Here is a 12,801-nt window from a genome sequence, read left to right as displayed (position 1 = left end):
ATAAATAAAATCTTTTTTAAAAAACTATAGTCTTTTTCTGCCCAGAATGACTTCCCTTTTCTTTCTTCCAATTCCTTTGGAGAACTCCTACTCACAATTCTGAGCTTTCCACTTATATGAACATTTTCTTTTTGCTTAAACTAGTCTGAGTTGGACTTTTCTCACACACAACTCAAAAAGCACTATTATTGGGAAGAGAATTTGGCTCAACTGATAGAGCATCTACCTACCACATAGGAGGTCCAAGGTTCAAACTCAGGGCCTCCTGACCCGTGTGATAAGCTGGCCCACACACAGAGCTGATGTGTGCAAGGAGTGTTGTGCCATGCAGGGGTGCCCCCTGCGTAAGGGAGCCCCACACATAAGGAGTGCACCCCATAAGGAAAGCCGCCCAGTGTGAAAAAAAAAGTGCAGCCTGCCCAGGAATGGGGCCACACACACAGAGAGCTGATGCAGCAAGATGACACAACAAAAAGACACAGATTCCGGGTGCCACAGACAAGAATACAAGCGGATGCAGAAGAACACACAGTGAATGGACACAGAGCGCAGACAACTGGTGGGGGGATGGAACAAGAAAGGGGAGAGAAATATATAAAAAATAAAACTTAAAAAAAAAAGAGAGACACAGATTCCCAATGCCACTGACAAGAATGCAAGTGGACACAGAAGAACACACAGTGAATGGACAGAGAGAGCAAACAATGGGGGTAAGGGAAGAGAAATAAATAAAAAATAAATCTTTTTTAAAAAAAAGTACTATTATAGTCCCATGACCTCTTTAGAGATCAATTCACTAATTTAACAAATCTTTATTGTCTATTATACATCCACTCTATACTATATGGGGATTCTGACCTCAAGGAACTCACAGTTTGGTGATGGAGACCAAAGAAGGATGCAGGTAATTTTTCATAGTGGAGAAGGGTATATCTCCAATAATTACCCCTATCTTTCCAGTTTCTTCAACTTATCCACTTTAACAGTTCCTTTCCCTTTTCATATATTCTCGTCTCTACACACTTTAAAAGATTCCCTTGCCATTGTAACTTCTTTCTAGCTACAGCCATGTATCTTCAGTCAAGCTTTTAAGAAGGGTAAGTTATTCATACTGTCTCCATATCCTCATTGCTCATTCAGATTTCAATATATTACAATCTGGTTGAAATTTATTAAATTTATAAGTGACCTCCTAAATGCAAAACCCAGTGAATAATTCAGTCCTCCCTTGGCACATCTGACATTTGATGCTTTTAAGCAATCTCTTTCTCATAAAGCATTCTCCTAAGGCCTCTGGTTTCTAAGATACCGCTCTATTGGCTCTTCCTTCACCTTTCTGAAATGTTTCTTTTTTTTTTTTTCTGTTGTTTTGTTTTTTGGAGGGCCCTCTTCCTCAGCCAAATTCTATGTGATGATATGCCTTAGGAGACACTATTCCCTTCTTTTCCCTTCTAATTCAATACTTCTGCTTTGGGCATGACTTCCAATTCTGTTTTTATGAAGATGACACTGAAATCTGAACCTCCAGGCACATTTTGATGGTTTTCTCAGGTTCCCACTTTTCTTTGTATATGCCTCTGTTCTAGTTTGCTTTGCGGTCAAAAGAAATAGATACTATAAAATGGGTTAACTTCTTTTTTTTTTAAAGATTTATTTATTTATTTAGTCCCTCCTTGTGGCTTGTTCCTTTCTTTGCTGTCTCTTCTCTGTGTCCATTTGCTGCGCATTTTTCTGTATCTGCTTGTCTCTCTTTGTTGCGTCATCTTGCTGCCATCAGCTCTCTGTGGTGCGTGGGCCAGCTTGCCTTCACAAAGGACACAAACCCAGGGCCTCCCATATGGTAGACGGGAGCCTAACTGATTGAGCCACAGCCACTTCCCTGAGTTAGCTTTAACAGTGAGAATTTTTTAGCTTATAAGCTTCCAGTTTCAAAGCTGAGAAAAATGTCCAAACCAAGGCATCATCAGGGAATACTTTTTCACCAAGGACTGGCTACCGGTGATCCTGAGCTCCTCTGTTACATGGCAAGGCACATGGCAGCTTCTGTTGGTCTCTCCCTTCTGTTCCAGGTTTTGCTGCTTTCAGCTTCTTGCTTCCCCGACTTTCTCCGTCTGATTTTCATTCTTACAAAGGACACCAGTAAGAGGATTAAGACCTACCCTGAATGAGGTGTGTTACATCTTAAGTTAAGATCCTACTCACCAAAAGATCTTACTTACAATGGGTCCATGTTCACAGGAATGGATTAACTTTAATAGTTTCAAACCATCACAGCCTCCATTAAATCAGTTATCACAGAGTATTCTACTTATCAGAATGTCTTTTCCCCAAATAGAATGTCAACTTCCTGAAGCCCGAAAGCACGTGACACGCATAGAACAGGTGCTCATTAAATATTCACATAAATTCCTGGATGAGTCTTGTTTCCTAGATCTTGTTGGATAATCTATAGTATATCCCATAAATATATTACAAAACTAACTCCAGATATACAATCTGAATTTCTCACCTTGTATTTTCTTGTTGTCCTCACTTTCCATGTTTGTCTATATTCTTTCTCCTTATATTTCATCTATAAGATAAAGATATTTTCCCAATTTAAAGCATTGTTTAAAAATACCAGAAATATAAATGCAAAGGGAATAGGGAAAGAAGAGGGTTTTTTTTTCTTAGTTTTTAAAAATTTTTCTTTGAAGAGTTTTTTTTTTTTAAGTCAGAAGACAAGAGATTGAATCTGCAACTTATTAGATATATGATATTGGGCTTAAATTCTCTGAGGCTCAGTTTTTTCATCTGTAAAATAGGAATAATATTCCTACTTAATAGAGTCACTCTAAGTATTAAATTTGAAAACATTCATAAATCCATCTGGCATTCTTAAGCACTACAAGCATTCAACAAATTTTATTGAACAAACAAATGAATAATAAAATGACTGACTCTAACTGGCCCACCTCTGATCCCACTGCCTTTTTTTTTTTTCCTATAAATTTCCATCTCTTCACTAAGTGCTTAAAAACACCCACAGCAAAGGACAAGTTATAAATTTCAAGGAATTGATCTTTGTAAAATTATATTTTAAATTATAAATTATATTTCAAATTATAAATATAATTATAGTCTATTCTCAGGGAAAAAACATCTGCCAAATGAAGCAGATTATGCAGTATTTCCAGTAATTTAGTGAATAGATGTAAATTGTCATAAACAAGATTTCAAAAGTCTTTACTTGCATTCTTTCAGGAAAAAAAGCAAAAGATTATTCCAGGTAACAAGAAGAGCCTATCCCATTTACCGGTTTCACTCAATCTACTCCCAAAAACAGTACCATTAACTCAAATTCAAATTTCAGCAAGAAAACTAGTTGAACATTACTCTTTTACCTGGACTCGAAAATGTTAACATCAAAAGCTTTCTGAAATCTAAATATCACCCCAAAATATCAAAAAGATAAATTACATCTTTTGTATAAACTTGACAGACCTGATAATCCCACTTCTAATTGCTTCCTTTAAATTGTTGACGGTGAATACCCAGCTTGCAATCATAGGTAGCAATTTCCTCAAAAGAAGGCAGGGCAATAAAGGACAAATATACAGGTTCATGTAATATATATTATACATCACAATAGTTTAAATGGATTGAGAGGTAACAACCAGGTCCCAGAAAACACACTGTGTATGAAAAGTCAGTTTACTTTGTAATATTAACACTACAGATTAAGCAGGTTGTAGCAGCCCTTTCCCATAAATAAGCCTCATCAATTTCCGCAGGTAATAATCTTTCCAAGGAGGGCAGTTAATCTGCCCCATTTCCTCACTGTTAACTCAAAATTATCTGATATGGCCTGGCTCACCTAAAGGGAGGGAAGAACTCCTTTCGAATAGCAGCTGTGGTCTCTCAGGCCCTCTAGACCAGCATTCTCAACTCCTAAGAGGGACCAGGGAGCTGATTAAATGCGGGAGTCCGGCCCCACCCGCTGCCCCACAGCAGCGGGTGGGGCCAAACAATTCGCCCACTTAACATGCCCACCACCACCACCACCCCGCGCTTAGGTGATTTCAGAATCCATTGTCCTGGCTACAAATTAGGAAATGATTTCAACACAGTGGCTTACAACCATTCCTTACATCAGAATCACCTGGGGGCACTTTTAAAACACACAGGAGCCCGGGGACTCCTGTGCAGTCGCGATGGATAATGCCAGGCTCCAGACGCCTGACTAAACGGTACGTGACAATTATTTCCCACCAGCTGCTTTGGGGAGATTGCGACCAAGGTCTGCTGCCTCTTCAGGAAGGCCCCTTCCACCAAACTTAACTCATCCCCTCAAGTGGGCCGGTGAATGGACCAGTAGGGTAGTCCAGCATCCTAGGTTGTGAAGGCAGAGCTGGGCTGGGCCGGGGCCCGGGCGCGGCCCGCCTTCCACAGGAGGAAAGAGACTGGCTGAAGCTGGGGCATGGGAACAGGGCTGAGGTCCCGGCCTTTACCCTCAAACCGAAGCGCGCTGGGCTCCCTGCCTTTTCTCCTCCGCGGGCCTTCTACCTCGACGCCTGACCCAGCTTCCCGCCAAGCAGGCGGAGCTTATTTCCTCGGGGAGAGACTTCCGGCAAGCCAGCCCCGCCCCCACGCGGAGTCGCTGGTCCCCAAGGGAGTGGGGGCGTAGAAAGTGTGTGGATTCGGCTTTTTAAAGTCAAAGAAAGTCACAAATAGAAGGGGGAAAGCCCCTAATTCCACCATGCCCGGTTTTTAGGGCTTTATTTCCAGAGAGGCGTTCTCCACGGTGGGGAGAGTAGGCCCCACGGTGCACGAGGTCCGTCTCTGGGACAGAGGCCGCGGTCTTCCTTGACCCGCGCGTGCGCCGGCATTGCCGGCGGGAGCCGTCAGGACGGGGAGCCGTATCTCCTCTCACAACCTTCCCGTCCCGCCTCTCGGCCCCAGGCCCCGCTCATTAGTTCCTGTAGTTAACATCTTGTTGAAGGGCATCCCCGTCCCACACAGGGAGTCAAGACCTGGCCTCACCCGGCAGCCTTAAGAGTTCAGCCCAGGCACTCTTTCCTATTCAGAGGCCAAAGGGCTGGGACCTCTGGGTCTCAAATGGGGCCAAAGCCAAGCCTTTTCTTTATGGCTCTATCGCTTGCCTCCTCCATAAGCAAAGTTTAGCAAAAACTCACCTCACTGGATTGTTGGGAGTTGGAATGAGATACTGTCAGAGGACAGTCCTGTTGTAGAAAAAGTCAGCTGCTACAATGAAGGGCAACCAAGGAAGGGCTCAGTCCCTAAGGGTCGAAGAAAACCAAATTTTTGCAAAACACCCTCTTGGCACATCTAACCCAGCTCTCCACTCGGGAAACACCTATCTCAGACACTGACCTGTGGCCAGTTTAGGGGCTTTAAGGTACTGAGAGTCATAAGACAGTTCCTCAACCACATATAAATGAAATCAGAAACAGCATTCTCCCCACCCTCTGGATTTCCACTGTTTGCTTCTAACTCCATTTTAGGAATTTTGAATGCTATTAGTCCAATGTGATTATTCTTTAAAGTGAAATGAAATTTCCCATAAAATTTCAAGTAGTGACAGTAAAATCTAAGTTAAGATAATCCCACATACACGTCCTGAAATAAATTCTATTAATGTTAACAGTGACAATCCTAAAATGTCCATAGCTAAAATCAGTACATGGCTTAAATTTATTATTTAATACTAAGAAATGAAACTAATAAAATCAATGGATTTCTATAAGTACATTTGAAATGGCAATCTAGAATTAATGAATTCAATTAGAAATTGGTAGTTTTATTTTCTGACAAAGGTGCTGCTTCCCTGCCCTGCTTTTTCCCACCTCCCCCAAAAATCAAGGCGAAGTTATTACAAATGAGAAAAATGTTTATTAAGGAAACAATTGAACAGCTTTCTCTTAGCAGAATTTTACAGACTTCAGCACAAATCTGATGGCAATTACAATTTCAATCATTAACACACTACCTAGGATGCTACAACTGGAAAGTTGCTGACGTTTGCGACATGCCACTATAAATGTAAGTGTTATTAAAAATTACAAATTGTTTGGTGATTATTTTAATAACCTCCTGAGCAGCAGCTCCTACAAGGAAAAAAGAAAAAAGCATATCTTTATAAAAAGGGTAAGTTTCAGGAGTTACATAAAGATTCAATATTTTAAAGAAAGCTTTCCTTTCCAAAAGCAAAGTATTTTTTTAAAGTGATCCAAAATAGACATGGCTTTCTGAGTGACTACAAAATAAAGGGCTACAATTAGTTATAACTGTGTTTGAAAAAGAAATATAAGTTTTGATCTATATAGTAACAGTGAAATATTCCAGAGTTAAAAAGAATGAAGTATTTTTAATTATGGTGATTTAGAATGACTGGCAAGTGAACAAACTGCAAAACCATAGCATGATTTGACCACATGTTTTTAAGGATACACATAGGCATAAAAAAAATTCTCAAAGGACACCCTCTGTAGCATGTGAATTTTATCTTATGCCTATTTTACCCTTATAATAAAAAAGGGATCAGGCTATGATGGAGATGGTAACACAACATTGTGAATTTAACACCACCCAACTGTATATCTGAAAAGTGGTTAAAATGGGAAATTATAGGTTATATGTTACCAGAATAAAAATGTTTTAAAACCATAAAACCACAGAATTGTAGAACACAGTGAATCTTAATGTAAACTATGGACTATAGTTAATATAGTAACTATAATATTGTTTCATCAATTTTAACAAAAGTACCACACTAATGCAAAGTATTAATAATAGGGAAAACTGTGTTGGGGGAGTGGTATATGGGAACTCTACTTTCTGCTTCATTTTTCCATAAACCTACAAGTTCTCTTAAAAAAAAAAAAAAAGGATCAAGGTATATTTGTACATTTGCAATTAGGAAAATATCTGTATTATATAATGCCAGACTATTGAAACTACTCAAAACAAAAGAAAAAACAAAGTTACCATGAAAAAAGTTCCTCATCTTTCACAAATATTCATGGATTCAATAAACATTTGTATTTCTACTATGTACCAGATACTGTTTTAGGCACCAGGGATTACAATAGGGAACAAAAGATAAAATTTCCTGCCCCTATGAATCTTACTTTTTAGTAACAAGAGGCAGATAATTTGCAAGTAAATAAAATGTATATGTCAAATGACATTAAGTGCTAGGGAGAAAAAAAAGCAGGGAATGGGAATAAGCTTCTAAGGGGAAGGGCTCAACTATAAATGGAGGAGTCAGGGATGGCCTCACAGGGAAGTAACATTTGGACAAAAACCTGAAAGAAATAAGGGGATATAATGCCATTGTGCAGAATGATTACAGAACACAGAAGTAAATTATTCCAATTTATACTTTTCTTTTCATGCTACAGGCAAGTCATCCAGTCACTCAACCTCTCTGGTTATGTGTATTTTTGGAATCTGGATGGAATCTGAATAAATAATAATTTGCCTTTCTCTGGGAGTTGCCAGATCACATAGTTATTTTCCATAAGATATTTGGTTTTAGTTTAAAATAAATTATCCTGAATCAGGCTTTAATTTGGATTTGTAGAATATAGTTTTCTTAAGTCTGTATCATTCATTTACACTTTCAATATACTGAATATTAATGAGAATGGAACCTACCTTAAAAACATTAATAATTTAGAAGGAATTTATCACAAGCAAATAGTCAGTCTACAGGAAATCATAGGCAGACAGAAGAGTTTTTTTTAAGAGGAGACTAGAAAGGACTAAGGGAAGTTTTTAATCAAAGAAATGGCATATTTTAAATTGAGCCTTGAAGAACAGATATAGCATTTGGACATGGAGGAAATAGGGAAATTTGAAGCAAATGGGCCCAGAGGAATAAATATATAGAAGAGGAAGTCATAGTGCACATCTGGGAGAAAAGCAAGTTAACTTGATAAAACTGAAGCCAGAAAGGCTGGGTAGAACCAGAACAAAGAGATGCATTAATGTCAAGCCAAGGACCCTGAACTTGTTTTCTGGGGGTCATTACAGTTTCTGTGTGTGTTTGTGTATTGACAGGGTAGGGGATTAGTTAAGTGAGGGACAGAATCAGAGCTATGCTTTAGAAAGATTAACGCTTCTTCAGGAGTTTAAGACGGACTGAAATGGGAAAGATGGAAGGCAAGGAGATCAGTATGGAGGCTACTGTAATAATCTAAGGTAAACAGAACATCATGCTTCACTAACCTCCCTAAGTAAAATAACTAAGAGGGAAGCAGATGTGGCTCAACTGATAGAGCGTCTGCCTACCATATGGAGGGTCCAGGGTTTGATACCCAGGGCCTCCTGACCCGTGTGGTAAGCTGACCCACGCATAAGGAGTGCCATGCCACGCAGGGGTGCCCCCGCATGCAAGGACTATGTCCCACAAAGCATAGCCACTCTGGGTGAAAAAAAAAGCACACCCCACCCAAGATGACCCAACAAAAAAAAGACACAGTTTCCCGGTGCCACCTGATAATACAAACAGATGCAGAAGAACATACAACAAATGGACAGAGAGTAGTCAACAGGGGGGAAGGGGAGAGAAATAAATCTAAAAAATAAAAAAATTAAATTAAAAAAATAAAATAACTAAGAAAACAAAAATTATATTAAAATATTAGCTGTGCTCTATAACAACAGATACCAGTTTTCTTATCTATGGAACTCACCCCCTAAAAATGCAGCAATGGTATGTGGCTCAGCAGCTCCATATCGGCAACTATAGGAAAGGATTGAGACATGAAGTTAGATTCCCTTACACAAAAAGAAATATCTCTTATATGCCCTAAAAAATACTCACAATTCATGGACATAATCATCTTTCACCATTACAGATAATCCATATTCCTGGAGAAAGCCAGTGAGACAAGACTTCAACTTTCCTATATCTTCTTCAACTTGATAGTTAGATACCCCTAAAAAAAAAGTGTAAATTCACTTTCATTAAAATAAATACATGATTCAAAAGTAATGGTTACCTCCTTTAGTTAATTCATTTTCAGGTATTCTAGTCAGAACAGTAAGGTATGAAACTCAAGTGAGAACCAAAATAATGGAAAGTATGAAACCAATATATATAGATGTTGCAAACTGTAATAATCAAAGAGATCAACTAAAACCTAGAAAAAAATGAGTTTAATAAGTCCGTTTTGATCAGTGTTCTACACAGTGTCTAGAACAGTACCCAGCACATAGCTGATTCTCAACATTTGATAAAAGGAATGAATGAGAAAGTAATGTTCTATTTATATACTTTATAGAAATTATGGTCTTTACTAACGGTTCCCAGGATTAATGATACACAAGGCCTAAAGTTGTAAGAGATTAACATTTATTATTTATTTATTTTTTAAAATGTCTTTCCCCTTCCCCCCTCCCTCCCACTGTCTGCTCTCTGTGTCCATTCACTGTGTATTCTTCTGTGTCCACTTGCATTCTTGTCATGTGGCACCGGGGAAACTGTGTCTTTTTTTGTTGTTGCGTCATCTTGCTGCATCAGCTCTCCATGTGTGCAGCACCACTCCTGGGCAGGCTGCGCTTTTTTCACGTGGGGCAGCTCTCCTTGTGGGGCACACTCCTTGAGCATGGGGCTCCCCTATGCAGGGAACACTCCTTCATGGCACAGCACTCCTTGCGCACAGCAGCACTGCGCATGGGCCAGCTCACCACATGGGTCAGGAAGCCCTGGGTACTGAACCCTGGACCTCTCATGTGGTAGGCAGATGCTCTATCAGTTGAGCCACAACTGCTTTCCATTTATTGAGTATTAATAGATGCCAGATCCTGTTCTAAGGACCTTACACATGTTAATTGACTTAATCCTCATAATAACCCCATGAAATAGGTACTATTACTATCCCCATTTTACAGATGAGAAAACTAAGGAACAGATTAAGTTACTTGCCTGAGATACTTAGCTAATAAGTAGCAAAACTGGAATATGAATCCAGGCAGTTCATTCCAGAACAAATGGTCTTAATGATTAAATTATGCAAACTATAATTAGAATTATTGGAAGAAAAAAATATAATAAAATATTCAGGTATGGTAAAAAAAAAATAAACCAGTATTTCTAAATCCCTCTGATTTAAAAATGACTATTAATATTCTTCCTCATAATAGTAATATCTATCCTTTACTGAGTACCTAACAAAGTGCTAGGCAGTATAGTAAGTGATTTTCATGCACCACATATTTAACCAATAGAACAGATACTATTATTACATTCCATAAATGAGAGAACTGAGACTTGGAAGGAAATGGTGACTTCCCCAAGGTCAGAGAAATAATAAGTGATGGAGCTTGAATTTGAACCCAACTCTAACTCCAAAGCCTGTGCTCTGTGTTGTAGCTGGTATCACAAGATGGCCCCCAATGAATTCCCTGTCTCAGTATGCATACATTGTATAGTCTCCTCCCACTCTTAATCTGGCTTAAGCTGGCTCTCTGAAATCAAAAGAACATGACATAGTGATGCTGTGTGACTCCCAATGGTGGGTCATAAAGAAGCCCTGTATCTTTCACCTAGGTCTTTAGGAATGTTAACTCAGAAGTCTACCTTCAGACTGCCATGCTAAAAGGAAGCCCAAGCTAGCCATGTGGAAAGAGATGCCTGACCAGTCCCCAGCTAGTCCAGATATCCTGACTAAGGTGCCAGACACATGAATGAAAATGTCTTCTTGGATATCTAACTCACACAAGTTCCAGAGGTCATGCAGCTACATGAGAAAGAACTGCGTAGCTGAGTCCAATCAATCCACAAAACTATGAGTTAATATATTATTGTTTTAAACCACTAAGTTTTGGAGTGGTTTGTTACACATTAACAGGTAACCAAAAAAATTCTAATCAAATAATACAAATAAAGCAATGCACACTGGTGTTTATTTTCTTTCTTCTGATAAGCTTGCTTTTTAAGACCGTAAACTCTGGGGGCAAACAATCAGTTAGGGCAATGGGTTTTATGATATACCCACAATGTGCTGTAAATTTATCTTGCACAATTAAAATCATAATCAAGAATAAAAATATTCTAGATCTTTGAGATTATGCCAATTCCCCAATTCCTACATTAGCAAATAACAAAAAAGTAGATACTGAGTAAACAGATCCCTGCAATTTCAGTTCTAAGTTCAGAAGTCACCAATAACCTTGTGGCTTTCCTATTCCACTACATTAAATTCATTGTGAGTCTTATTACAAGTAAATTATGGAAACTGACAGAAAAAAAAGTTTTCTTCTATATGTATTTAACCAACATTAGTTTGTAGTATTCTAGAATCAAACACGATTTGCAAAGAGTTACACTTAAAAAACAAACAGCAGTTACTCATAGGGATGAGCAAAGTATAAAAATATTTACAATGTGTACTTCAAGTACGATTATCATAAACACTCTAAGAATGTATTCCTTAAAATTAAATTCAATTTTAATGGTTTATTCTATTTTATTATATTTGGTAACTCAACTGCTATTCTTACCTGGATATCTACCATGTTGTTTATGAAATCTATCAACAGCCCGTAACATTAAGTATAATACTATCTCATTATCTGGATTGTCCATGCTGGAAACTGAAAGAAAAAAAAAAAATCCAGTATAATTCAACAAAGGGTTAACTTTCCCATACACCCAAGTTTCAGGATACAAGACAATTTTACCAAAAAATATTTTGTGATAATAAAGAGAAAAGAGTAAAAAATAATAATAAAATAAGGGGGAGATAAATTAAGATCAAATTCAGTGGTCTTATGGACTATTAGAAATACTCCATTTCTACTAAATTAGTGACATGCTTTCACTCTTCTATATATTATCCAACTGACTGTGACCTAAATATGATTTTATATATACATTAAGTTTTGTAATTTTGAAATTTTAACTATTTGGATAGGTTTATAGAATATAATTTAGGACAGAGTTACATTATCCTTTATATTATCACCATACAGTCAACACTATTACACACAAAACATTTATATCTTTAAAAGTAATTAGAATTAATAACTTAGCATCAGAAGATTATTATGCTTACTTATTTCATCCTTTTTAATTGTATCCAAACCATATTCTTCAGCTAATGATCGACATCTTACCACGCGAAGAAATGCAGAATTGCTGCCTAAACACAGGAAAAACATTGTAAAAGTAAATGACTATGACATATGAACATTCCAAATCACATGTCACTTTAAGAACAGGAAATTATGTGTATACCCTTCACAGTGACTAATGTCTTATATTTAGCTCTGACGGTTAGCAAAGAAGGCACTAGAACACAAGTCATTTTAAAGACATATCTTTGATATTAAAACCAGTTCAGTATTGAGTAAGCAGATAATGGCATTATACATTGTGTTCTTAGTATATATAAGGCTTTTTTTTTAACTTATGGAAATTTTCACTCATACTCCAAAATAGAGAAAACAATAATGAACTCATTATCCAGCTTTTAATCTGGGATCACATAATCTAGTGAAACAAACACTAATACAGAAACAAGGTGCAAAATTAGTAGTGGAATGAAACTTTAAAATGAAGCCTAAGCAGACATTGCGGAAGAGCCGGAAAATGAAAAACACAGATAAATCTATTTTAAAAACGGGGAGCATGTAAAATACGGATTTCACCAGAAACCAGGGGTATTAACTATAGGGGAAAATCTTTGGAAATCAAGTAAAACAGATTTTTTTATTATTCTAAAACTGACTCTTATTGAAAGAAAATGCATCAGACTACTGAAGAATTTTTGAGATCCCAGGAGGCTAGCA

The 12,801-nt window shown here is 37.7% G+C and overlaps 2 protein-coding genes across 3 annotated transcripts in view; both read right to left on the bottom strand.

The window, feature by feature from the left end:
• The window catches only part of TERB1 (telomere repeat binding bouquet formation protein 1), a 105,377-nt gene extending 102,339 nt beyond the window's left edge, over positions 1 to 3,038 (bottom strand). Inside the window, exon 1 of the mRNA XM_058279891.1 lies at positions 2,510 to 3,038. Within this exon, the coding sequence (XP_058135874.1) occupies positions 2,510 to 2,540 (31 nt within the window). The 5' untranslated portion in view covers positions 2,541 to 3,038. The remainder of the gene's footprint in view (positions 1 to 2,509) is intronic.
• A 2,831-nt stretch (positions 3,039 to 5,869) lies between these two features.
• Positions 5,870 to 12,801, bottom strand: part of NAE1 (NEDD8 activating enzyme E1 subunit 1) — a 31,101-nt gene continuing 24,169 nt past the window's right edge. For both annotated transcript variants that reach the window (XM_058279889.2, XM_058279890.2), the window contains exons 16-20: positions 12,066 to 12,152; positions 11,512 to 11,604; positions 8,831 to 8,945; positions 8,700 to 8,749; positions 5,870 to 6,107 (exon numbers count right to left, since the gene is read on the bottom strand). In XM_058279889.2, the coding sequence (XP_058135872.1) occupies positions 5,998 to 6,107; positions 8,700 to 8,749; positions 8,831 to 8,945; positions 11,512 to 11,604; positions 12,066 to 12,152 (455 nt within the window). In that variant the 3' untranslated portion in view covers positions 5,870 to 5,997. The remainder of the gene's footprint in view (positions 6,108 to 8,699; positions 8,750 to 8,830; positions 8,946 to 11,511; positions 11,605 to 12,065; positions 12,153 to 12,801) is intronic.

The sequence above is a fragment of the Dasypus novemcinctus genome, chromosome 18, assembly GCF_030445035.2.
Source record: "Dasypus novemcinctus isolate mDasNov1 chromosome 18, mDasNov1.1.hap2, whole genome shotgun sequence".
NCBI lineage: Eukaryota > Metazoa > Chordata > Mammalia > Cingulata > Dasypodidae > Dasypus > Dasypus novemcinctus.
Note: the sequence above shows the minus strand (reverse complement) of the source record. Positions and strands in the feature narration are given on the sequence as shown.